Source organism: Serinus canaria, chromosome 10 (assembly GCF_022539315.1).
Source record: "Serinus canaria isolate serCan28SL12 chromosome 10, serCan2020, whole genome shotgun sequence".
Classification (NCBI taxonomy): Eukaryota; Metazoa; Chordata; class Aves; order Passeriformes; family Fringillidae; genus Serinus; species Serinus canaria.
In genome coordinates, this window is record NC_066324.1 from 17034010 (window position 1) to 17059942 (window position 25933).

Here is a 25933-nt window from a genome sequence, read left to right on the forward strand (position 1 = left end):
TTAGCTCTCAAAGTGCTGAGCCTGCAGTTTTTTGGCAGGATCTGTCCAGAGGGTGGCAGCTGGTGTCAGGTGTCCCTGAGCTGGGGGACACAATGTGAGCTCTTGCAGGAGAGTGCCCTGCTCTCACCTGGTGCTGTGTGAAGGAATGGAACAAGAAATAAAAAATGCTTAAAAAATTGCAGGGTGGTTGGGGTGAGGGGTGATGGGAGCCCCTGCTGCAGCCCAGCTTCAGAGGCTTCTCTCCAGGCTCTGCAGGCACTTGAAGAACAGGAACCATTGCCCTAAACCAGGGGCTGCCATGTGGCATTTGGGAATTCATCTCTGCAGGCCCTGTTCTGCTGTTTTCAGCTCTGTGCAGCTGGGAATGTGGCTCTGGTTTCCTGCAGTTGTGAAATGGGGAGTTGACTCCAGTTAGGCAAAGAATAATTTGGCAGTCAACCCCATCCCAGCTCTAACACCCACCATCTCCTGTGCCACCTCCCATGCCAGCTCCCTCCTGCCTTCCAGCAGCACCTTTCCTGCCACACTGGGATGAGGGAGTGTTGGGGATGAGCCTTCACAGACTGGAAACTGGGGATATGGGGGCAGGATGACACAGAGCTGTTGCTGGCTCCATCCCCACCAGATTTATTCTGCTTTGCTGAGCAGAAAAGCCACGGAGTGAGCAGGATGTCTGGCTGGCTGGGTGCTGATGCTGAGAGCATTTTGGGAGCACTGCTGAGCTCCCACAGAGCCAGAGTGGCTGGTGATAGAACTCGATGTGTTTGTGTTTTATGTCAGTTTTATGCTACTTTTTTTTTTTTAAAGGTGAAACTGTCTGGGCAGCTCCAGCAAAGCCAGTGACACTGGAGGCTCTGGAAATGGATGGAGATCTTCGTGTCACCGCAGGAATGGGATTTGCTTGTAAAGTACGTGGGTGTTGAGAGGTCTGGTTTATAAAGGAGAAAAAAAAGGAAGGAAAAATCTGCCAGGGCTCATTGCTCCTGTGTCTGTTGTGCTTGGTTGCAGCCAAACAGGGCAGGTTTTCTGTGAGCAATTCCAGTGCTTAATTACAGCTCAGTCACATCCTCAGTGCAGGGCACAGATTCCTTCATGGGCAGGAGCTGTTCCACGAAGCAAAGCCATGCTGGGCTCTGTCTGATGGCTGCTGCAATTCCAGGGGGTGATTTTCTTTTTGTATCAAAGCTAAATGCATAAGCAGGAGCGTGATGGTTGGGAAGTGAGCTGTGAGGGGGGATGTGCTGCAAGCTGGAGCTCTGTGAGACAGAGGCTGTTTGGTGTATTTATGGTGCTTTAGTGCACGGTTGTTGGTTGAACAGCAGTGAGCATCACGGTGCTTCATCCAGATCTGTTGCTGCTTATTGCTTTGCAGGGGTTCACAGGGCTCAGGTTTTGTCAGATGGTCAGCTCCCCACTGTTTTTAATGAGATTGGGTAATTTCATGGTGATTTTCGTGCCCTTAAAATCAGAACAGATCAACTGTGGTTTTTTCCAAGGAGCATCTTCGAGATGAAACCTGGTCCATGCTTGAAGACCACTCTTTGCTGGAGAAATGCACAACACAAACAAAGTGTGCAGCTCCCAGGACAGCCCAAAAGTTGGCCAGGAGAAGGAGAAGAGACAGAGAAGGAAGAGAGGAGGTGCTTAGAGCACATGCCTTGGGGATGGCTCCCGTGCCAGGGCAGGGGCAGTGCACAGCAGCTGTTTGTGTGATCCACACAATGCCAGTGACTCAGTGGCTGAATCAGATGAGGAATGTCCTGGTTCCATCCCCCAGGAAGGTGCACTGGGGTGATGCCAGAAGGGCCCAGCCTGTGCCATTCCCACAGTGTCAGCAGCTCAGGGTGGGAGTTGATGTGTGGTGGGTGACTGATCTGAGACTCTCTCATCTCAGGGAGAAGAGCAGCAGCACCCACGCTCTGCTTCCAGCCAGCTGAACAGCCTCCTGCCCCTTTTAGCTCTCCCAGCCTCATAACACTTTGGTCCCCTTGTCACCTGCACCCAGATTCTCACCTGCCAGGAGCCACAGGGCTCTGCCAGAGTAGATCCACCAGCCTGAGCACGTTGGATTCATGTGGGACACAGGGGCTTTCCTGAGAAATCTGCCTTGGTGGCTCTACTGTGCCCTAACTGGGTGGCTTTGCTGTGGGTTCCTACTCTGCCCAGCTCTGAGAGTCCCTCTTCACCTTTGCTTATCCCTCAGTTTCTGTAAAAACCCACCAGCTCCATCACACACAGTCCTGCTTCCCCATGGAGCAGGACCTGCCTGTGTTCTGGCCTGCTGGTTGGGCACATTGTGTGCCAAATCTCTTCCAGCTCATGGGGAATTTCATAAACTTGTTCAGTTCTAGCAGGTCCTGTGAGTGCCTGATCCAGCAGGGCTCCCTAAACCTCAGGGGGAAAAAACATCTTCACAGTGAACTGTCTGAATAGGGATGGACTAGAAATTCAACCTTTGTGATTCAGAGCCTCTGTGATCCAGGATGGAGCAGATGCTCTCAGTCTCTTGCACCTTCTCCTCATCTTTTGACCCTTTGTGCTCCTTCTGTTTAACAATTGAAAAACCCTTCCTGCATCTCTCTCTGCTGAATATCTTGGTATCACTTTTGTTTTCCAACCTCCCCTTTCCCAATAAAAACAGTCCTGAAGGAAAAATAATGTAGAGAAAATGGACTTCTCTGAGCCTTGATCCACTCCAGCTGGGATGTCAGATTTCTGCTGTATAATTCTGGCTGGGACACTTCTGAGCTGGGCCTGGGTTTGCCTGGAAGAAAACACGATTTTCTTCTCTAAGTCTTCTTGCAGAGCAGTTATTTGTATATGTCCAGCAGTGTGGAGTGAAAGGGAGACCTCAGGGAAAACCACAGCTCATTTACAGCTTAAATGAAAATTGAAAATGAGTTGAAAACAAGATGTGCAAGATTTCAAATTTTATCTTTTAAAAACAACAGCTATTGCCTGTGGATGAATCCCTGTAACAGAGGGATTTAATCTTTGTAAACAAGAGAAAAATACATCAAAATAGACCCTCAGGCATGTGGCAGGACCTGGCTTTGGAAAAATGGTGAAGAAGAGGCTGAAGCAACCTAACTGCTACTAAGAGTTTTATTGGCACAGGAGCTCTGTGCAGGAGACAAATAGGAGCATTCCAGGCCTTTGCTCTTTGAATTTGTTTTTTATTAGAGCCATCAGTTTGAGCACATGTTTGCCTGCCCAGGTGGGTTATTTGCAGGGCCTGGGAAGCCTCAACTCCCCAGCATGGAGTCTCTCCCTTGCCAGCCTGGCCACCTCTCTGGGAGGTGCAGAGTCAGTGCCAAAGGTACTAAAAAATGGAATTTCAGAATGATTTGGGCTGGAATGGATCTTAAATCCCAGCCAGCCCCACCTCCTGCTGTGGGCAGGGACACCTTCCAGTATTCCAGGCTGCTCCAAGCCATGTCCAACCTGGCTTTGGACATTTCCTGGGATGGGGCAGCCACAGCTGCTCTGGGCAGGGCCTCAGCACCCTCACAGGGAAAAATTCCTTCCCAATATCCCATCTAACCCTGTCCTCTGGCTGTGGGAAGTTATTTCCCCTTGTTTTGTTACTCCAAGCCCTTGTCTCCAGTCCCTTTCCAGCTCTCCTGGAGCCCTTTCAGGCCCTGGCAGGGGCTCTGAGCTCTCCCTGGATCCTGAGCACCCCCAGCTCTCCCAGCCTGGCTCCAGAGCAGAGGAGCTCCAGCCCTCAGAACATCTCCATGATCCCCTCTGGACTTGCTCCAACTGGTCCACGTCTTTCTTGTGCTGAGCACTCCAGTCCTGGATGCAAAGCAGAGAAAAAACAAAATGGGAATTGCTTTAAAGCCCTCGAACCAGGGTATTTTCAGGTTGGTCTGTTGCATTTGTTAGTGAGGCCCTTCTGGCTGTGCAGTTTTTACATCCATTTATTTTGCCTACTTGTGGTTTCCTTTCTTTTCCTGGTGAAATCCTGCCTTATCCTTAGGCACATTTAGAGGATTTGCTACTAGTGCCTGTTTCACAGGTCTGTTATTGCTCATCTTATCCCTACTTGGACAGGAGCTTGGTAAGGAGCAGAACACCCTAAGAGTAGACTTGGAACTTGTGGAAGGAATTTGGAGGCTTATGGGCAAGGGATCATCCACCTGGATTTCCCAAAGGTATTTGGCAAGGTCCCTCAGCAAAGGCTCCTGAAGGAAGGAAGCAGCCCTGGAACAGGAGGTGAGATCCTTACAGGGGAAATTGTTTGCTAAAAGGTAAAGAACAAAAGCGAAGAGGGAAGAGACTGGGTAATAAAAGAGATGAAGTTTAAATGTGCATAAATATAAAATGGTGCTCAGGGAGAAAAACCAATTTTAACTCTATTTATGAAACAACGGGTTCCAAGTGAAGTGTTACCATCTGAAACATTGGGCTTGTTACAGATTGTGCTGTGAAAATGTGAAAATGTCAATTCTGTGGTCAGCAGCCATCCAGAGCAAACTGTGTGTGTCAATTGCTGGGGAAAACAGAACAAAACAAGCCCTGCTCCCTCTGGCTGCAGGCAGCTGGGGATGCTGAGGAGTCCTGGAGCTTCGAGGTGTTTTGGGTGGGAAGGGACATTCCTGGAGGGTGGGGGCTGTGCAGGGCTGCTCTCACCCAGCCCCAGAGGGTAAATCCTACAGAGAGGGGAGGGGATCTCTGTGCAGACCCTCCTCTGAGGGTCTCTCTGCAGATCCTTGAGGATATCACCATTGGCAGATTCCAGGGAGTCACCTCTGGGGCTGCCAACATCTGCATCACCTGGGAAAGTCGGTGTGCTGACCTCTGCCAGTAAAACTGATTTATAAACTAGAATTTCTACAGCTTTTTTTTTTTTAAATATGTAAGCTGGGAAGATTCCCTTGGAGGCTGGGAAGGTGAATCTCTGTTGAGCTGGAGAGAACAAGTGGCAGAGAAGCACTGCAGTGTCAATTCCTGCTTGGAATGCTGGAAGTCCCAGCAGGCTCCTTGCTCTGATCCACCAAACTGGGAGGGAAAAAATCTACCACAAACCCCATCAGGATGGTGACCAAGTTCTGGAGCTCAGGTCCTGGTGCCCTTCCCAAGCAGGTCCTGGGTTCCAGTTATTTTCCCTAAAAATAGGAGCAACTCCTTTGTGAAGACTGGAAAATCCAGAAAAAATTAGGTTTATCTGTTGGTGTCTGGGGCTGGTATTTACCAAGGCTGCTGTGGAGGAAGGAATTGCTGTTCCTGCCTGGATCACAGCCCTGCTGGTGCTGCTGCTCAGTGAGTGCTGAACCCTTTCACCAGCTGTTTTCCTGTAAAGCTCCACTGGCTGCCCTGAGTTGTGCTCCCACTTGCAGCCTCCAGCCCATCCCTGAGTAGCTGCTCTGGTGCTTTCCAGATTGGAATCAGGTTATGGGCTCACATCTCCCCCACAAACACCATGAGGTCAAGCCTTGGTACCCAGCAATTAATCTGACATCCCCTCAGTTTTTGAGGGTTTATGGTGGCACTGCAAAAGGGCAGGAGCTCCCTGATTTCCTTTTCCCAGCCTTTCCCAAGCTTGCTTAGCAGTGCCACTGGGATGGAAAATACCTGTTCCTCTGCTCCCACCCTGGCTGAGGGAACAGCAGCTGAAAAAGAAGGAACATCTGGCTGTGCATCTAATTAGAGCAGTGCACAAGCCTTCATCCTGTTTGAAACCCTGCAGCTTCCCACTGCTCATCCCTTGTCCCTGGGGCTGCCACTGAAGTAGTGGGACTTAGCCCTGCCACGCTTCAGTTGGTGCCATAATTGCCCAGGGCTCTTTCATCTGCCCTCTGTAATTGGGATCACTTTATCCCTGCCTTCATCCTCCCTAATCCTACAGGTAACCCTTCAGCTTGCTCTCCCTCCAGTGGAGGATTGCTGCTCAGCTTTCCAAAAAACAGGGGAAAGAGGAAAAGGGAAGGAGAAGCCAGACTCAGCTGTGCCAGGGCAGGATCTTCCTTCACATTCAGCACTTCTCTGGACCTCCCATCCTCCTCCTCCTCCTCCTCCTGCCCTTCCTACACCCCCACCTTCACACACCCTAAATTTCCATCACTCTGGCCACCATGAGTGAATTTAAAATTGTTTTGAAGAAAATGCTCAGGATAGTGTCCATCCATTTCAAGCTGTGTTTTGTCAGTGCTGTGAAAAACGCCAATCACTTGTTTTGAAAATTTTAAAAGTTTAATAATAATAAAATGGTTATTAAAATAGTGATATAATGACAGTAATAATAATTTGGACGATTTGGATTAGGACAATATGAGACAATAAGAGCAAAGAGTTATGGACAGTTCAGGTACCTTTTTCTGGGCAAAATAAGCCCGAAAAAGGACACACATTAACAGAGGATTAACCCTTAAAAGCAACAGCCTGTTGCATATTCATACACCTCATACATGATGCATAAATTCCGTTCAAACAAAGAATTCTGTCTGGGCAGTGTCAGCTTCTTCCTCTGGACCCTAAAGGCGTCTTCAGGGCTGAGCGAGGCAGGAAGAACTCGGTAAGAGAGCAATAAATTCCTTTTCTCTGAAAGACTGAGGTGTCCTGTGGCTGCTATCTCGGTGCAAGTCCTCTCTTTAAAAAAGCATCTTACATAGCATATTTTACATAGCATATATTTCTATTTTACCACTATGTCATAACCTAAAACTATACTTAACACACTACTTACAAAATTAACACAGCGTAACTTTCTACAAGGTGGAAAGAGATTTGGGGGTGGGGATCGGACTCAGCGCTGGGTCTGTCACATCTCCTGCTCCGCCGGGACTCTGGGATGACCCACGGCGGGCACGGGCGGGGCCGGGCGGTCCCGGTAGAACCGGGCGGGGCCGGGCGGTCCCGGTAGAAGCGGGCGGGGTCGGGGGCCGGGCCGTGTGTCGCGGTCCCGCCCGGTGTCGCGGTCCCTCCCCGCCGCTATAAGCGGGCGGCGGCGGCCGGCGCGGGTCCCGGGCGGCGATGGCGCTGCGCTGCGTGCTGCTGCTGCTCTGCGGAGCCGCGCTGGGACCCGCCGTCCACCTCGACTTCGCCGAGCACCGCAGCCAGGCCGCCAAGATCAAGGTCAACCCCCGCGGCAACCTCTGGGCCACAGGTACAGGGCGGGGGACACGGGGTCCGTCCCGGGAGGGGGATGCTGGCAGTGCCGCGGTGGGCAGGGGTGAAGTCGCCTCCACCTGCATCCCTGGGCAGCAGGGACATCCCCAACAGGCTGGCATCTCTGGATGTGAGGTTCAGCATCTCTGTTAGCCCAGAGATCCTGTCAGCGGGAGCAGAGAGGGAAGTTTCCCAAAAAATCCCACGTGGAGGGAGGACCTGGGGTTCCTGGGTTTCTCTTCACTCAGCTGGTTTGGGCATCAGGTCACTCGGTGCTCCCCGATGGTCCGTGCTGATGCCAGCTCAGCTGGAGCCCCGTGTCCCCCCAGCCACCCCGTGTGTGCTGTTGCAGGTCACTTCATGGGCAAGAAGAGCGTGACAGGCTCCCCACACCTGGAGGCTGCCGAGGAGCCCGCAGTGCCCATGGTCTTTGGTCCCTCTCTCCGAGCCCTGCTGGAGGACATGATGGAACTGCTGACCCGGGAGCTCCTCAAAATCCTCTTGCAAGAAAGGCTGCTGGATGAGAACCAAGGGAAATACGACCTCACTGGCCAGGTGAACATTTACTTAGCTAGAGGGAGATGCTGAGAGCAGGGCAGAGAGGTGGAGGAGCTCTGCTGGAGAGGGGAGCACCTGCACAGCTGCTAGAGGTGCACTCACCTCCTTTTAACCCTCCTTAAACCACTTCTTAAGACCAGCCCTAAAGGGAGAGAGGAGAAGTGTCCTGAGGCTTGTGCCTAGCTGGGCAGGGACAGATAGTCCCAGGTGCCTGGGAAGGGTGTGAGGATGAGCCAGTAACTCTGCAGTGGTGCTGTGACAGCAGTGGTGTCCAGGGGTTGCTCATAAGCATCTGGGTCTTCCTCAGCCAAATGCAGAAGAGGATGGTGTCCCCTTTTCCAAGGACAGGGAAATCCTTTCTCCCTCTTATTTCCACAGCAGAAGACCAAGAGGGGACACAGTATGTGAAGGGAAAAGCATCTGTCAGGCTAAGAGCTTTGGCTCTGTGTCACTGTGGTTGGGATCCCTGCATGGTGAGGGCACAAAGCCTTGCAGAGAGAAGCTGTGCATTGCTCCTGCTGCTGCACAGTGGGTTTTGGGGAGCAGGGAGAGGGCAGGAGCTCCACTGCTGCCACTGTGTATCAGCAGACCCTCACTGTGGCTGAGTGTGGAGCTCACTCAGCTCCTGGTGGAAAACCTGCCCCTGGGAGCAGTGCAGAGGCACAGATCCTCAGGCAGGATGCAGAGATTGAATTGCTCAGTCCAGAGATGGAATTTCTGCATCCATAAATAGAATTAGTCTGTGTGGCTCTGCTTGTCTGTTGCCTCCTACACCTCCCTGGTGTCTCACCCTTTCCAGTCACTGCAGGAAGTAACTGGGAGTCTAAGAAGGGTGAAATCCTCTTAGGTCAGTCCCACCTGTGCTGTCCCCCTGAGCCAGGTGCCTTAGGAGCTATCCAGTAGCACTGCATGCAGGTAAAGCTATTTCTGCTGGGCAGGGCTTGCTCCTCCTTGGCACAGCTGGAGCAGAGTGGCAGGGCTGGGAGCCTGAGAGCCACTGATTGCTCAAGCCCCTTTTGGGCTCCCTTCCAGCAGATTAGGTGAAACTGCTGCATCCCAGAGAGCTGTTCCCAGAGGGCTTTCCACAGTGAAGATACAGCTGGGCATGGCTGAGGGCACCAGCCCACCCCACTGCCTGTGCAGGGTGCTGTGCTGGGCTGCTGCAGTGTTGGCACCTGGGATGCAGCTGGAGAGGAGATGAGGAGTCTCTGGACCCTTCCGATCCCCCCCAGGAACCTCTGAGCAGGAGGGCACTCATTGAGAGGACAGGAGAGCTGGCAGATGTGCTGCCCTGCCTTTCTATACTAAAGAAAGAGAAAGGAGACATCAGAAGGCTAGAGAAGAATGATAATGAAAACTTGTGACTGACCAGAGAGTCTGACACAGCTGGGCTGGGATTGGTCATCAAGTTAAAACAATCCACATGGAACCAGTCAAAGATGCACCTGTGGGTGAGCAACCTCCAAAGCACATTCCAAGCAATCAGATAAATATTGTTGACATTTCTTTCCTGAGGCTTCTCAGCTTTCCAGGAGAGGAAATCCTGGTGAAGGGGTTTTTCAGGAAATATCCCAGTGACAGAGGCTCTCCTCTGGAGCTTAACCCAGGGGCTGCTGCCTCACTGGGATGAAGTTTCCCTCACCCATCTGAGTTGTGGTTCAGCTGTTGGAGCACAGATGGGAAACTTCTCCCTCTGTCCTTCTCATGTGCCACGCCAGACCACCCCTGCAGGTGCCAGGGGGTGTTTGTGTGCCCTGCCCCAGGGCCCCAGCAGGGGTGGTGGTGGTGGGGCTGTGGGCATGACCCCCTGTCTCACTGCCTTTTGTTTTGTAGGAGACAGGGCTCTTAACAAAGGTGCTGGAGAAGTACTTCTCAAACTGAAGAGGAGCAGCTGGGGAGGATGAGGTCTGCAAGGTCAGCTGTGCCTGCTGAACAGGGGAGAGCATCGTCCCTGGGGGTTCCTATGGCAACAGCACTTTTATTTATTCTTTCTGAAATATTGTTCTTAGTGCTGGGGTGTGGGGAAGTGGAGCCTCCCTGTGTGTTTTGTGTTTCCTTGATGTCTGATGTGCCTGTGTGAATAAAACTGGTTCTTTGCACAGATTCTTCTGTGGGGGGAGGAAGGCAGAGCCCCAGGGCTTGAGCAGGAGGAATGGGCACTGGGAGCACCTTGGGCAGGGTGAAGGGAAGCTCCCAACAGCTCAGAGGGGTTGGATTCATCCCTGCAGCCTCTGCTCACTGAAGGAGACCCTGACATGACAGAGCAGCACACTTGGGTGAGCTGATCACACCACTCTCTCACCCTGGAGCTTTTGGGACCCTCTTTGCTGGGAATGGTCCCAGCAAAATCTTGTCCTGGCAGTGGTGGGATTGTGGCTCAGAGTCCTGCCCTGTGGCACCTCAAGGTGAGCTGCAGGCTCCTTGGCCATCAAGCACTGCTCTGGTTATGAGGCTGCTTTGTGAGGGTGGCTCAGTGCTCCCTCACCTTGTCCAGGACACTCCCAGGGGCAGAGGTCAGCCCTGGGCCCTTGGCTGAGCAGGATGGCAGGAGAAGGGAGCTGGGGCTGGACTGGGGGGTGGAACAGTCCCATGGGCACACTCTGGGTCTGTTCCCTCTGAAAGTGCAGCTCACAGCTATGAGATGTGAGCTGTGGCTGCCAGCCACTTGTGGGGCTCACAGAACGGGGTGGGTCAGAAGGGACACCTTGTTCCAGGGGCAATTCCACCATCCCAGGTTGCTCTAAGTCCTGTCCAGGCTGGCCTTGGGCATTTCCAGGGATGGGGCAGCCACACCTGCTCTGGGCACCCTCTGCCAGGGCCTCTCCAGCCTCACAGCCAGGAATTTCTCCCCAATATCCCACCTAACCCTGCCCTCTGGCAGTGGGAGCCATTCCCTGGGTCCTGTCCCTCCATCCCTTGTCCCCAGTCCCTCTCCAGCTCTCCTGGAGCCCCTTCAGGCCCTGGCAGGGGCTCTGAGCTCTCCCTGAGCCTTCTCTCCTCCCAGCTGAGCAGATGTGTCAGCCTTTCCTCAGAGCATCTCCATGGCCCTGGGGATGGCCCCAGGAAGAGCAAAGCCTGGCAGCAGAGCCCAGAGTGATGCCATAAATGAAACCATAAACTTTCACCCTCTGCTCCCCTCAGTTCTGGTGCCAAATTCATCCTGACCCTTTGATCCCACAGAGGGAGAGCCCTTTGCCCAAGAGCAGGAACCTCAGAGCCCCCTCACACCAAGCCAGGGGAGGATCCAGCATCTGGAGGTGCTGAGAACTGGTGGAGGGATCAAAGCCATGGTGGGAGACCTTCCCACCATGCTCCCTGTCCTCTCAAGGGCACTTCAGATCCTGTGGAGCCTCCTCTTCCTCACTGGAGCAGCACCTTGAGCCTCCCCAGCCTGCTGGTGAGCAGCCCAGCTGTGGCTGCTCCCTTTGTGGGTCCTCCATGCTCTCCTGCCCCCCAGCTTTGCTCAGGAGGTTTTCCCACTGTCCTGCAGCCATTCATGCAGGAATCCTTCCTCTCACATCTGCTTCTTGCTGTGTTCTGGGCTGTGGGTGACCCCCAGCTCACCTTTTCACCAGCTGGAGTAAAGCTTTGGCTTCAAACTAATTATTAGCAAGAAAAATAATGGCCCTGTGGATTGTGTCTGGCACTGGAGGAAGCCAGGTGCCCCTCAGCCAGCAGTGTGAGGGACAGACTGACAGCCTCAGGGGGTTCCTGCCTTGCTGTGTCAGGGCAGCACCCTGTCCAGCTCACAGGTTCCTGGCCATGGGGCACCCAGGTGAGACCCTCATTCTGCCTCTGACCCAGCTAGACCCTGTCCAGCTGTCCCTCTGCCTGTCTGTCTGTCCCCAGCCCCCCATCTCTCCTCTCTGGGCTGGGATAAAGAAAGGTGAGGTCACTTGTTAACTGCTGCCATGGGCAGAACTGGCTCACCTTGGGGAATATAAGATTATTTATTAATTAAGTTTATTCATTAATGAATTTAAGTATTTGATTCAGGTTTTGGGGGAAAAAAAAACCCCATTGTCACACCTGGGTCAGGCACCTCCCCTCCCCTTTGCCAGGCTGCCTCCCAGCCCCTCTCCTGCTCCCTGATGTCCCTCTGGGTGACATCTATTTATCCCTCACAGACAAACAACTAAAATCACTGTTCAGCCCTAAATCACAATTCCCTCTTGAGTTTAGATTACAAACTGAGAGGGTCAGGAAAGCTTGAGGGGAAGCTCATCATCATTTTTTGGCAGTTTGCTGGCTCTGCCCTGTCCCCCACCTTTCTGACCCTTACCTGCACAGGCTCAGCACGATGTCCCCTCACTCACCAGGTCACCTCCTTAGGAAAGTTCCAGCACCAAAGCTTTGTGCCCAAGCTTAGAAAATGAGCAAATTCTTCCCTTTGGGTTTTTCCCCAGCTCTGAATTGTTTCTGGCACTCCTCTGGGTTGAGGCTCCCTCTCCATGCTGCTGCTGGGGCTCAGTCCTTGCTCACAGCTGTCTGTGCACCCTGCAAGCAGAATAGGAGTTAATTTATTGTCAGTTAATTCCAGTGTTTGTTTCAGAGATGCAACGAGGTCCCTGGGATGACTTTCCTGGGGTGTTCACACCTGTGACAGGTTTCTTTGGAAGCCCTGAGAGCTCATGGACAGCTCTGACCTTTGCTGTTCCTGGGCTCCCCCAGAGCCTGGGGCTGTGGCACGGCCCCAGGGCTGGGAGAAGAACGTGAAGGGAGATAAAGGAGAGACCAAATCACCTTCTGTGGTGGTGTCTGAGGGTCCCCAGGACGAGGTGAGAACCTTGATTCCGTGTTTCAGAAGGCTGATTTATTATTTTATGATATAGATTATATTAAAAGAAAACGATATCCTAAAACTGTACTAAAGAAAGAGAAAGGAATGAATAATAAAATCTTGTGACTGACCAGAGTCTGACACAGCTGGGCTGGGATTGGTCACTAGGTAAAAACAATCCACATGGAACCAGTCAAAGATTCCCCTGTGGGTGAGCAACCTCCAAAGCACATCCCAAGCAATCAGATAATTATTGTTGACATTTCTTTCCTGAGGCTTCTCAGCTTCCCAGGAGGAAAATCCTGGCGAAGGGATTTTTCAGGAAACATCCCAGTGGCAGCCTTCAGGAGGGACATTTGTGTCTGTGGCCGTGGCTGGCTCAGAGCAGGAGCTGGCTCGGAGGGAGTCGGTGACAGCCCAGTGCCACCACTTGGTGTCATTGCTGTCCCAGGCTCGGGGCAGCTCCCGCTGGCAGGGGACACTCCCCTGCTGAGCTGTGACAAGGACAGCAGCCCTGGCTTGGGCTGTTCCCTCCTCTGGGGTGCTGGGAGTCCTCTTTTCCAGAGGAGAGCAGGGAAGCAGGCAGGGAGGGAGGCTGCCATCAGTCAAATTCCATTGCCACCCCCGTGCTCCTCCAGGGAAAGCTCTTCACATCCTTGTGTGAACATCAAACCCTGGCCTGACCAAGGCAGATCCAGCCAGGACAGAGGCTGGGACAACCCCAGGAACTGGATTTCCAGAGCTTGGCACTGTGTCCAGATGATTTCCAGGGAGCAGGGCACAGAGGAGGAGAGGTTAAATGCAGTGCACAATCTCAAACCACAGGGAGATTCAAAAAGGCCAACAGCAGCTGGCTTGTAGCCAAAGCAGTGTGGCCACAGCCCAGGGCAGTGCTGGCACTGCTGGAACACCTCCAGCCCCTGGGGGAAGCTCTGGGCCCCTCACTCCAAGAAGGACATTGGGGGCTGGAGCTTCAGGAGCAGCTGAGGTAGCTGGTGGGGCTCAGCCTGGAGAAAAGGAGGCTCAGGAGGGACCTTCTGGCTCTGCACAACTCCTGACAGGAGGGGGCAGCTGGGGAGTTTGGGCTCTGCTCCCAGGGGACAGGAAACAGGACAAGAGGAGATGTCCTCAAGCTGTGCCAGCGGAGGCTCAGGTTGGACATCAAGAGGAATTTCTCCATGGAAAGGGTGGTCAGGTATTGAAAGGGGCTGCTCAGGAGAGGGAGTCTGTGGTTTGTGAGGGTCCCCAGGATGAGGTGAGAGATGAGAGTCTGACTCCATGCTCTCAGAAGGCTGATTGATTATTTTATGATATGATATTATATTAAAGAATGCTATACTAAAACTATTCTAAAGAAATAGAAAGGATACAGACAGAAGGTTTAACAAGAATGATAATGAAAACCCATGACTGACTCCTCAGAGTCTGACACAGCTGGCTGGGATTGGTCATTAATTAAAACCAATTCACATGGAACCAATCAAACATGCACCTGTTGGATAAACAATCTCCAACCACACTCCAAAGCAGCAAAACACAGGAGCAGCAATCAGATAATTATTGTTTTCATTCCTCTCTGAGGCTTCTCAGCTTCCCAGGAGAGAAATCCTGGGCAAAGAGGATTTTTCAGAAAATGTCCTGGTGACAGGAATCCCCATCCCTGGAGGTGTCCAAGGAATGATTTGATGTGGCATTCAGTGCTCTGGCCTGGTTGGCAAAGTGGGCATTGCTCACATGTTGGACTCAATGGTCCTGGAGGCCTTTCCCACCCTCAGTGATCCTGTGGTTCTGTAAAAAGGCAGACCAAGGCTTTTCCTGGTGTTATCACCCACCAGCTCGTTTTCCCTATCACTCACCAGCCTCTGGAAAAACCAGACAGGTAAAGGTGACACTGACAGGGTGGTGGGACCTTCAAGCATTGAACCAAAGCCAACTTCTGCTCAGCCAGCCCCAGGGATCTGCCTCTTGGGCTGGCCCTGCCCAAACCAAACCTTCAGGGACAGTAGGATGGGATAAAGCTCCTGCAGTGCACACAGAGAACATGGGGGAGAAAACAACCTGGGTTATTCCTGCCTCAGGCAAAGCCAATTCCATCTCTGGGATTCCTTTTCCTCAAGGACCTGAGTGCACTTTGTGGGTGATGGGAAAGGCCAGGGTGCACCTCAGGGTGAGAACAGCCAATAAATCCAATTATGTGAAGTTAGCTGGTGCACAAGGCTGTGAGTTGTCACTTCTACAGGCTCCTGGTGCCACCAGGCACCCCACAGCTCTGCCTGGGTTTGGGCACCTGAACCTGACTCCTCTCTGACCATCACATTGGCAAAGGATGAGCTCTGGTGAAACTGGACAAGTGCAGTGGTGATGGAACAAGAACTGGCTTTAACATGGAACAAAGTTCTGCTGCCCTGAATGAGAGCAGGAACCCAACATCATGGTCAAAATGAGCTCAAAGTGAGGTCAAAATGAGGAAGGTGTCAGAGTCCTGGGGAGTGTGGAACCTGGCACCCCACCAGTGAAGGGTAAGGGCTGCCTGCTGCCCTCGTTTCACTGGGATAAAGTGAATTTTGTTCTCAGGAGCTGCCCAGTGCTGTGGTTTGGACTCAGGACAAGAATAATGTTGACAGCACAGGGATGTTTTGGCTGTTGCTGAGCTCACTCCAAGTCAAGGACTCCTCAGTGTCCCACGTTCTGCCAGGGAGGAGCTGCCAGGGAGCTGGGGAAGCAGGGCCAGGACAGCTGAGGATGTTCCACACTGCAGAGCATCCCCCCCTCTCATGTGCCAAGGAACACCTTCACCTTCAGGACTGGGTCTGTACCTGCTCCAAGTGTTTTCAAGCCCAAACCAGCAGAAACTGGCCCAGGGTGGTGGCACAGATAAGGGAGGCAGCAGCCTCCAGCAGGGACTCGGGGAGCAGCTCCAGCCTGGTCATGTTGCTGGTGTGGGAGGCACCAACCTGCTCCAGAACCTGGATCCAAGTGCCATGGGAAGGGATAAGGGAGCTCCCACAGGGCAGGAGGACTTGTGGGAATACTCACTTGGCCCTTGGAAAAAGGGAGACTCTGTTCTTCTTGCCTGGGAACATTTGTGTGGCAAGCCCAGACCTTAAAAGGTCCTGTCCTTTGGTGGAGGGCCATCCTCCCCTTCCCTGGAAGGATGGGAGACACCTACCTTGAAAGGTTTTAGGGAACAGCTCTGCTGGGAGATCTGTGGGACTGTGGTGGGAGGAACAGGGCCTTCAGCCTCACATAAATCCTGGGGGGTGACTGCTGAGGGCCTCAGGTTCAACCCTTCCATCCCAGCAGGACTGGCACCAGCTGCAGGGCACAGCCCAGGGTGAGGTCTGGTGGGACAGGACCAGGGGGAGGGAAGAGCTCTGAGCATTGTTCCCTTGGGGTGATTTTGTAATGGTGTTTTATTCCCTAACTGCCTGCTTTACACCCAGGAAACAGCTGCTGTAGATTTAAGGTGGGCTCAGGGCTGGGGCCAGGAGCTTTGGACTCCTCTGTGATTTTGGTTCAGTCTCTCTCCAGGCTGGGCTGGGGATGCTACATTGTTCTTTTTGAGGGATTAGTTTTTAGCTAGCTTCAAGACAGAAATTTTCCCTTCCCTTCCCTTCCCTTCCCTTCCCTTCCAGTCGCCTTCCCTTCCCTTCCCTTCCCTTCCCTTCCCTTCCCTCCCGTCACTTCCCTTCCTGCCCTTCCCTTCCCTTCCCTTCCCTTCCCTTCCCTTCCCTTCCCTTCCCTTCCCTTCCCTTCCCTTCCCTTCCCTTCCCTTCCCTTCCCCTATTTATTTTTCCCCCTCTTGAAATGTTTTTGGCTTTTCCTATTTTTCCTTTCAGCCCTTCTGGGGAGGGGCTGAAACCCATGAGAAAGGACATTATGAGAAAGGACATTATGAGAAAGGACATTAAAATCCACCAGCCTGGGCTGCTTGGAGGAGAAAGTCACACCAGAAGTCCAACAGGTTCCCAGCTGCTCCATGAATTCTTTTATCCCCCCTCCCCAAAGAAGATCAGAGAGGTGGGGTTGGGGTGTAAGGTTCAATTTTTTTTTTTTTTTAATTTCCCTGTGCTTTGCAGGTATCTTGCTTTGATAATGAACAGTTTTTCTGGGTTTTTTGGTTTTATTTTCATCCCCTGGTATCCATTTCTCTGGCAGAAGAAAGAAGAGTTACTGAAGCCCTTTCTCCTTAGAGGAAACACTGATTCCAGGGCATTCCCTCCTGAATTTGTCTCCATGAAGCTTTTGTGACACCCAGAGGTGGTAGAGAACACGCAGAGGAGACTTGGCCAACCCCAAATCTGCCTTGGATATCTTCCACCACAGAGTTCACTCTGCTGATCTGATATCTGGAAGCTCAGAGCCCTCAGGAGCTGGTGTGAAGGGATTCCAAGGCTGGCAGGGAGATCTAGGGCAGAGGAGTTTCCATGGAAAAATGTTTGTTGCTTAAAATTGGCCTGTAATGGCAGGGATTACAGGAGAAAGCTCTCTAAGCTGCAGCCAAGGATGAAAGTGATGATTACCACAGAGTGCATCATTAACAAGCCCCAGCAGAGCTGGGAAAAGTTCAACTCCCTGGTGCTGGCATCCAGCTGGCAGGGAGGGCTGTTATTGTGGGGACAGGGTTCCCCAGGCTGGGACAGTGAAACCCCACAGATAAATAACTCATCCCACTGCTGATGCCCTTCCTGAGACCCACCCAGGGCAGAGGAGCTCTGTGGGGTGAGGGAGATGCTCTGGGATGAGCCTGCAGGGGCAGTTTGGGAGAGGAAACACCTGGGAGAGATGCAAGAGGGGAGGTGACATTGCTCCCCTCTCCTCCCTGGGATCAGCTCAGGACCCTCTCCTGATCCCTCCCCACATCCCTGCTCACAGCTGGGATTGGGGCAGCCTGGAAGGGCCCTTGGGCTCTGTCAGCAGCTGGGCACAGCTGGAGCTGCAGCCTCTCATCCAGGCTGGGTAACCCCAGGAAGGAGAAGGGAAGGAATGGGAGCAGCCCCAGCCCCTTCCCCACCCAGACACAGGTCCCAGTGCCCATGGGGTCAAACACAGGGGCTCTGGGATGGATGGAAATATTTGTGAGGGCACTGGGACAGCTGGATCCCTGTCCCCTGCACCTCTGAGAACCCATGGGAGCTGGAACACTGGCAGGAGCTGGAAGGAGCAGTTTGGGATTGCATTTGTGGGTGCCCCATGGCAGAGGAAGGAATGATGCATCTGACTCCATGTGCTCAGAAGGCTCATTTATTACTTTATTATGTTTTATTATATTAAAAAATACCATACTAAATTATACTAAAGAATACAGAAAGGATACTTAGAGAATGCTAAAAAGATGATAATGAAAACTCCTGACTCTTTCCAGAGTCCTCACATAGCCTGGCCCTGATTGGCCAAAGAGTGAAAACAACTCACATGAAACCAATCAAACAACCACCTGTTGGATAAACAATCCCCAAACACATTCCACAGGAGCACAGCACAGCAGAAGCAAATCAGATCATTATTGTTTTCCTTTTTCTCTGAGGCTTCTCAGCTTCCCAGGAGAAGAATCCTGGGGAAAGGGGTTTTTCCAGAAAATGTGAATGTGACAGTTGGGGACTAGAAGTAGAGATGATCAAGTACCCAAAGCAAGATGCTCTTCCTGTCATGTGCCACAGAAGGTCTAGACCATGGCCAGAGACTCATTCATGTCCTGCACAAGGGCTCTTGGAAGGGGCAGAGGGATGAACTCCCAGCACAATTTCTAAATGAGGATTTCCTTCCTTCCTTCCTTCCTTCCTTCCTTCCTTCCTTCCTTCCTTCCTTCCTCCCTCCCTCCCTCCCTCCCTCCCTCCCTTTTTTCTCCCCTCCCTCCTGTCATTCCCTTCAAGCTGCTCCACCATGGCAGATTCCAGGGCAAGGATCCACAGGATGGGCTCCCCCACAAGAGGTCCCCAGCTGCAGCACTGTCCCTGCCAGGGCAGAGGGGTGCTGGGGACAGCTCTGGGCCAGGGTGACTCCTGGGCACAAGCACCCCATCCATCATTCTGGCTCCAGTGGGCCAGGCAGGAATCCTCCCTGTCCATCCCCAAATCACCTCCCTGCCCAGGCATGCACCCACTCTTTCTTTCCTCACTCCCCAGCCCTGAGAGGGGTGGCTGATCCAGCACTCACATCCTCTTGCACAAGAGGTGATGGGAGCTGCCCCCACCTCCCTGGCTGACCTGGATCCAGTGACTCATCCCTAATCTGGGGATCCATCTCTCCAGAAAAGCTTCCCAAGCAAGAGGGCTGCCCCAGCAAGAGCACGGTGCTGACTCTGGGAGAAGAAACTCCCTGGAAAATGTGTGGTGTTCCCTGGAAACTGAGTGATGAAATGCTCACCTTTACTACCTGCAGAAATACTCAGAAAATTTAAAAACTGAAAAAGGAGGAAGACACAAACAGCCAGCTGTAACACAGCTCCTTCCTATATTCAGAGTGCTGGGTGAGGGGTAAATCAAAGAGTTTTCTCTCACTTCCCAGGGTGTGAGCTCACCAGCACTCCAGGGAAGGGGAGCATCCCACTGCCAAAATCATTCCCCATTTCCATCCCTGCTGGGGACAGATGAGAGAACCAGAGCATTTCTGAGAGCACACAAACCTTGTGGTGCTGCTCACTTTTAGAGGAGAAGGGGAGCTCCCTCCCCCTTGTCTGCATTTTTGGGGACAGGAGGTCTCCCAAGGGATGTGTTTGTGACCCTTGTCTGAGCAGCCCCAAACCCACTATGCCTCAATCCCTTCCAAAGGCAAACTCCACACGTTGCTTTACCCAAACCAGTGCAGGGCTCATCCCTCTGCTGCCTCTCCCAGCTCCAGGGAGTGCAATGAGGGATGCTTTAGACCCTCATCCCACCCTTCACATGGTTGCACCTTCCCCACCTGGATTAATTTCATCCTGCCACCCCCTCAGCTGTCCTCTCCCACACTGCAGGGAGAGGTGGTTCCACCTTTCCAACAGGTCCAAAGCCCCACTGGTGTCCCTGTGATCAGCCCTAAGGATTTGCTCCATTGGCTGTGAGCAATTTCGTGTCTCCCTCTGCTTTGCAGAGGTTGTCAGAGCTGGAGCTGGTGCCCATCCCCACCAGACAGCTCCTCAGCCCCTCTCTGCACACACATTCCCCAGCCACATCACCTTTCCCACCCTTTAATTTTTGTAAACAACTCCAGGGGAGGGATTCAGTGTTCAGACTGGGTCAGACCAGGTGGGGATTTGAAGGGAAATGGCAAAGATTTTGCCAAAAAAAACATGCCTTATTTCTTATTGGGCATGAGTGAAAACTCATTTTTACCTCCCTCTGCCAAGAGGGTGGTACCCAGGCAGCCCATTCACTGGGATGCAAAAAAGAAATATCCAGGGGGTGGCTGTGCCAGCTTCAGAGGGGAGACCCCAAACATGGGTCAGGGGAGTGTTTCTGCCATGCTGGTCCTCCTTAGTCTCAACACAACCTTTTCCAGCCAGCTGAAATGCCAAAGTGCAGGAGCAAACCCCAAAAGTTGGAATTTCCACCATCTCCATGCCATGGCCAGGTCACAAACCTGAGCATCTTCTGCATGATGGGGCTGGGAGCACCCCTAGAGACCCTGCCAGGACCTTCTCAGGGATGGAGCCAGGGCCATCAGGAGGCCAGGCAGGCACAGCCCTGCTGGGTGAGCTCAGCTGGGACCTCCACCAGGCAGTGCCCATGGGGGCTTTGGAGACCTCTGATCCCACCAGGATCCAGAGGGGCCTGGCAGCTCCAGGCTCTTCACGCCATGTAGAACTGCACTTTTTTACTGTTCTCCAAGAAAAGTCCAGCAGGTGAAGCCGACCCTTCCCAGGGCTGTGCCCGCCCCTAGCTCCCCTTCGTGCCCCCAGCAGGAATGCGGGAGCTCGGGCTCAGGCTGGATGATCCAAGCACCTCGGGAGGCGGGCGCTCCAAAAAACCACCGGGAACAGCGCAGCCAGGCTGGCTGCTGGCTCGCAGCCTTGGCAGGAGGAGGGAGCGGGCGGGCAGGCGGCGTCAGGGCTCATCCCGGAGCATCCCGGAGCTTCCCGAAGCATCCCGGCGCTTCCCGGCTCATCCCGGCGCTTCCCGGCTCATCCCGGAGCATCCCGGCCCGGCGCTGGAGGTAAGCTGGGCGTGGGGAAGGGGCTGGGGGTGTTTCTGCTGCCCCCATTCCCTGGGGATGCTGAGCAGCCCTTTCCCAGCAGGAAAAGGAGCTGATCAAGTGCTGCGGCATGAAAACAGCGTTTGGTCTCCAAGCAGCGTCCTGAGGGGCTGCCCCACGGGACAGGCAGTGTCCCCGTCCCCTCCGGGTTATTGCCGGTTCCCCGGGCGGTGAGGGGTTAACTGCGCAGGGCTCGGCCCGTGTTTGTGCCGTGATTCACCCAGCGGGGCCAGGCTGCTCCTCCAGAGCCGCTCGTTTTGGGCATGGGGAGCAGAGGAGGGCAGCGAGCGGCCCCGCGGGACACCCAGGCCTGGCTGTCCCTCTTTGGGGACACCCCGAGGGCCGCAGCAGAGATGCCCTGGCGGCTCCAGGCCAGCTTTGAAGGGTTCCCGTGGGAGATGCCCGAGGGCACGGGCAGTGTGGGATTGCAGCGCCCAGGGATGCACAGCCAGCCCTGCCAGGGACGAGCAGAGTGGGACAAGGGGCAGGGACAGCTCTGTGGGGATGGCTGCTGGAGGGGACGAGTGGAGATGATTTTCTCCGTTTTGGGTCCTTGCAGGCAGCAAGATGACTCTGTGGGATGGCTCCTACCCCTTCTACCCCGGAGCCAATGCCCGCTTCCCCTTTGACACCACCCGGGCTGTCATTGTCACCGTGTTCCTCTCCATGCTGGCCACGTTCATCATCATCCTGCCAGGGATCCCTGGCAGGAGGGTAAGTGGAGGGGCAGGGGCAGTTCAGACCTCTGGTCCCTGCCTGTGCATCCCACATTCCTCCTCTTCCCCAGCCTCCAGAACAGATTTGGCAAGCAAAGCTGCCCCTGGGCTATGGCCAGAGCTCCGGGATCTCTGGAATGCCATGGGGCTGAGTGAGCACCAAACTCCACCACCCCAGATTTCTGAGGCAGCCAGATCTGATCTTGGCTGGATTTCTCTGTGAACAAGCCGAAATTCTTTCACCAGAGTGGAAGAGCAGGGTGAGGCTCAGAGATCTCACCCCACCTTGCCAGAGAGCTCAGTGAAAGAGGGAGGTGTGTGCCGGGCATGTCCCAGCACTGCTCACCGGGCTCTCTGTGGCCAACAGACCCTGCTGGGAGCCACACCAGGCACTGGCTCTGTGCCTGGCTGTGCAGCAGGGCTGGTTCAGGCCTTCTGTCCCCCAGGGGACACTCTACAAACGCCTGGTCACTCCTTTTTGCTACAGCTGTGGCCAGCTGTCAACACATCCCAGCACACTGAGGTTTGGATAAGTGTGGGAATTGCAGCTGAAGATTGTTAGAGGGAATGTTTCCACCCTCCTTCCCAAAAAAGGGCTGTCACAGCTTTCTCCAGTGGGTTCTTTTGATCATCTTCTCCCTCTGCCTGGATCTCCCTGCTGCCTCCCCCCCAGCCTAGCAGGGATGTACCCCATGCCAGCCCCCACACAGCACGTGGGGTGACTCCCCAGGGGAGGGACAGGTCTGTTTCTCACCATTCCACCTTCCTAAGGGATGTGCTTGGTGCTGAGGTGGTAAAACCTGGCTGACCCTGTGCCCCCACTGCCTCACCCCTTACAGAGACTCTGCTGGTTCCTGCGGCTGCTGCTGGGGCTCTTCGTGGGAGCTGTGATCCTCAGTGAGTGCTGGGGAGCTCATGGGGGCCCAGGAAATGGGGGGGAAAGCTGGGGGAGGATGAAGACATCAGTCAAGGGCCAAGCCCAGGCTGTGGGATGATGAGCTCATGGGGAAGATGGACATGTCTTGTGTCTGGGAGGTGGTGCCAGCAGTTGTGGATGGCACCCATCTTCCTCCAGTATGGAGACTGGTGGTCACCTCCAGGGCAGTCACCAGAAGCTCACCACCACCTTCCAGGGAGTTCAGACACCTTGGCAGGGGCGCAGGGGAGAAGCAGTGCCCAGGCAGTGCCCACGCAGCTGCCCCGCTGCCACCAGGGCTGGGATCTGCCCTGGGGCTGGGGAGACACCAGCCCAAGAGGGGCTTTCAGTGTGGATCTTGAGGAAGGACAGACAGGGATACAGGAAGGACAGACAGGGGTACAGGATGGACATCCAGGACTTCTGATCCTTGGGGCTGACAGCCCAGTGCTGGACTTGGCATGAGGTGGGTGATGCTCAGGCCATGGTGACCATCCTGGCAGGTGCTTCCAGCCCCAGGCATCTTGCTGCCAGGCTGTAAGTAACCCCTGAGGTCTTCCCAGATGTGCAGTTCACCAGAGACTGGGAGAGTGGCTGGGTGAGGGCAAACACCTCCTACAAGTCCTTCAGCCCCGTGCAGGTGAGCGCTGACATCGGGCTGCACATCGGCCTGGCCGGGCTGAACGTCACGCTCAGGGGTGAGTCTGATGGCCCCAGCTGCACCTCTGGGGTGCCCACGGCCCCAGCAGCTCCACAGCTGCCCTGCAGTGCCCTTGGTCTGTCTGGAGGCCCCTGGGCCCCGCTGTGCCCGGGCTGCTGCTGGCAGTGCCCAGGGGCTGGCACAGCAGGAGCCCCGCCGCTCCCTCCCGCAGGAAACCCAGTGGAGCAGATCAACGAGACCATCAACTACAACGAGCACTTTCCCTGGAGCTTTGGGGCAGATTATGAGCACAGCTACAGCCAGGGGCTGCAGAAGGGGCTGCCCAGCCCCATCCTGTACGTGGCAGAGAAGTTCAGCTGGCAGAGCCCCTGTGGCTGGCACAGGCGGTACCGCATCGCCGGGCACTACGCCTCAGCCATGCTCTGGTGAGTGACAGCCCTGCCCTGCCCTGGGGAGCACCAGGGACAGCAGTGGCAGCTTTGTGGAGCCCCCCCTGTCACTGCAAGGCCGTGCCAAAGCCTCTCTGCAGGATCTGGGGTTCTCGTGCTTCCTGGCCTGTCACAGATTCATAGAATTGTGGAATCATGGAGTGATTTGGGTCGGATGGGATCTTAAAACTTGCCTTGCTCCACCCCCCCCACCAGGGCAGGGACACCTTCCACTATCTCAGGTTGCTCCAAGCCCCATCCAGCCTGGCCTGGAACACTTCCAAGGATCACTTCCCTAAATGTCTCCCATGTAAAACCAGGACAGGCAGCCACAACTCCTCTGGACACCCTGTGCCAGAGCCTCCTCACCCTCACAGGGAGGAATTTCTTCCCAATATCCCATCTAACCCTGCCCTCTGGCAGTGGGAAGTTATTCATCCTCACCCTGTCCCTACAGGCCGTTATTCAAAGTCCCTCTCCAGCTCTCCTGGAGCCCCTCCAGGCACTGGAAGGGGCTCTGAGCTCTCCCAACACCCCCCATCAAGAGGGAGCTCATGGAACTTAGAGCCCTAGTGTGTGCTGCTGTGACTGTGGGCTCCCAGAGCACCCCCACGAGTCTCAGAGGTCTTGGGAAAGGCACTGCAGGGAAGAGAGAGCCTTGCAATTCCCCCAGGAATGTAGGGTCCAGCTCCCTGTAGCCATCTCCTTTCTCATGTTCAGGAAAAATAATTATCCCCACTCAAACATTCCTGTATTTCAAAGCAGAAATGTCCATGAAAACTTTTTTTGTTTGCGTTTTTTTTCCCTTGGAATCAGAAAAATTTGTCAGGCTCACCTTCCCAGGGGAGCCAAATCCAAGCCCCAAGCACAGGGTAGGGCTGGCAGCTGGGTGCACTCCAGGTGCTGAATCAGGTGTGGGCATGGCTAATGGTGCAGGTCTCCAAACAAAGGTGTCCCTCCATGCCATTGTCCCTCCATGCCATTGTCCCTCTGAACACCGGGAACTGCCCGGGGGTGACCAGTTGTGGACAATCACAAGGCTCAGGAAAGAAGTTGCTTTGTCAGGACTGGAACAATCTGATTTTTAGAGACATCCTCTGCCCAAATCAGGGTGCAAATGAGGCCACGTGCTGAAGTCCACAGCATGGGTTTTGTGTCACAGGAAATAGGATGTAGACAAAGATAGAAAGAAATAGAAAAAGAAATTGGGAGGAGAGAGAGGGATTAAGATTAAGTAAGATATGACCACCCATGGAACCAGACAGTGCCCCACTGATGCTCCACCACTCGTGTCTTTGCACAGTTTTTGGGTTGTAAGGGACTCTCTGGATCAGGCTGAAGCAAGGCCAGCTAGACCAGGTGTCCCAGGGCTTTATCCCTCCTTTGGGACATGGAGAGCAGAGCCTGAGCTGACCCTCCAATCCTGATGTCCTTTTGCAGGCTGGCCTTCTGCACATGGCTCATTTCCATCCTGCTCTTCTCCATGTCCATCCTGCTCTATGGTGGCCAGATGCTCCTGCTCACTGGGACTCTGATCCTCTCCTCACTGCTGCTCTTCTCCACCACGAGGAACACCCTGGGGTGCCCCATCCACTTTGGCCCAGCCTCCTTGAGAACAGACTATGGTGAATCCTTTTGGCTGGCATTAGCCACAGGTGAGTGCTCACCTCGCTTCTGGGGCTTTCCTCCTCCAGCCCTGCAGAGGTGATGGCCCAGCAGCTCCTCAGCCCTTCCTTCCCCATGGCTGGTCACAGAAAATGATAATTTTAGGTTAGAAGATTTTAGATTAGAATTGTCAAGTTGGGGTGACAGAGAGATGAGCAGTGCAGAGAATTGAATGTTGAAGTTTCCTGCTGGATAGAGATTCCCTCTCCCTTCAGGACTTCCAAGCAGCAATTTTCCTTGGATCAAACCAGAATTTTCCATGTCACAACATCACCTCCAGGGAGAGCAGCCCTTTCCCAGTAACAGGTGGTAACCAATTCCCCCTGGGTGCTCCTCTTCTTCAGGCTAAGCAAGCCCAGGTCCTGCAGCCTTTCCCAACCCTGCCCAGCTCACTGACCTCTCTTGTGTGCTGGGGAGCCCAAAGTGATGCCAGAATCGAGGTGGGAAAAGAGAAAAAACCTTTTCCTGCCAGCTGGGGGATGCCACAGGTCCCTGGTGTGCAGCTGGGGAGAGCTGGGCCCAGCAGAGCTCCTGCAGAGGGGTCCCTGTGTCTTTGCAGGGCTGCTGTGCCTGCTCCTGGGGCTGGGCATCCTCATCCTCAACGCTGTGCAGCCACAGAAGCTGAAGCTCATCTTCAGCCTGGACAAGAGGGGCGAGGAGGAGCAGTGGGACAAGTGCTGGCTGCCAGCCCAGCCCAGCTGCTCTGCCCAGGATGGGTTCATGGTGCCCCTGGGGGAGCTCTGCCACGGCTCAGCCACCCAGCTCTGAGGCACAAGGGAGCAGGTGCTGCTCCTGGGCTCCCCAAATCCAGAAGGAGCCCACCTGGGAAGAGACATGGCAAGGACCAAGTGATGGGAATACCCAGATCTGACAAAGTGTCTCAAATACAACAGTTTTGGGGTGGGTTTTTTTTTGGTTTTTGGTCTG

The 25933-nt window shown here is 54.1% G+C and overlaps 2 protein-coding genes across 4 annotated transcripts; both read left to right on the forward strand.

The window, feature by feature from the left end:
- The first annotated feature begins 6833 nt into the window (after positions 1-6833).
- Positions 6834-9759, forward strand: NMB (neuromedin B). Of its 2 annotated transcripts, none has more exons than XM_030228466.2 (3): positions 6834-7108; positions 7463-7665; positions 9509-9759. In XM_030228466.2, exons 1-3 carry the CDS (start codon positions 6976-6978, stop codon positions 9515-9517), a joined length of 345 nt encoding a protein of 114 aa, XP_030084326.1. In that variant the 5' UTR covers positions 6834-6975; the 3' UTR covers positions 9518-9759. The 2 variants fall into 2 exon arrangements, with proteins under 2 accessions (XP_030084326.1, XP_030084325.1); XM_030228465.2 differs by having other exon boundaries at positions 6867-7108; positions 9502-9759.
- Positions 9760-20361: 10602 nt separating this feature from the next.
- LOC103815947 (dual oxidase maturation factor 1-like) lies at positions 20362-25913 on the forward strand. Of its 2 annotated transcripts, XM_009089823.4 has the most exons (7): positions 20394-20581; positions 21180-21334; positions 22176-22233; positions 22816-22950; positions 23125-23338; positions 24782-24996; positions 25566-25913. In XM_009089823.4, the coding sequence occupies exons 2-7, from the start codon at positions 21188-21190 to the stop codon at positions 25772-25774; spliced, it is 978 nt and encodes a 325-aa protein (XP_009088071.2). In that variant the 5' UTR covers positions 20394-20581; positions 21180-21187; the 3' UTR covers positions 25775-25913. The 2 variants fall into 2 exon arrangements, with proteins under 2 accessions (XP_050834429.1, XP_009088071.2); XM_050978472.1 differs by lacking the exon at positions 22816-22950 and having other exon boundaries at positions 20362-20581.
- Positions 25914-25933: the final 20 nt, after the last annotated feature.

Bases quoted from the DNA above. Each gene is read 5' to 3' on its own strand.
- NMB (XM_030228465.2), top strand. From the start codon at position 6,976: ATGGCGCTGCGCTGCGTGCTGCTGCTGCTCTGCGGAGCCGCGCTGGGA. The intron at 7,109-7,462 runs GTACAGGGCGGG...GTGCTGTTGCAG, and splicing joins CGGCAACCTCTGGGCCACAG to GTCACTTCATGGGCAAGAAG. The intron at 7,666-9,501 runs GTGAACATTTAC...TTTGTTTTGTAG, and splicing joins AATACGACCTCACTGGCCAG to GAGACAGGGCTCTTAACAAA.
- LOC103815947 (XM_009089823.4), top strand. From the start codon at position 21,188: ATGACTCTGTGGGATGGCTCCTACCCCTTCTACCCCGGAGCCAATGCC. The intron at 23,339-24,781 runs GTGAGTGACAGC...GTCCTTTTGCAG, and splicing joins TACGCCTCAGCCATGCTCTG to GCTGGCCTTCTGCACATGGC. The intron at 24,997-25,565 runs GTGAGTGCTCAC...GTGTCTTTGCAG, and splicing joins TTGGCTGGCATTAGCCACAG to GGCTGCTGTGCCTGCTCCTG.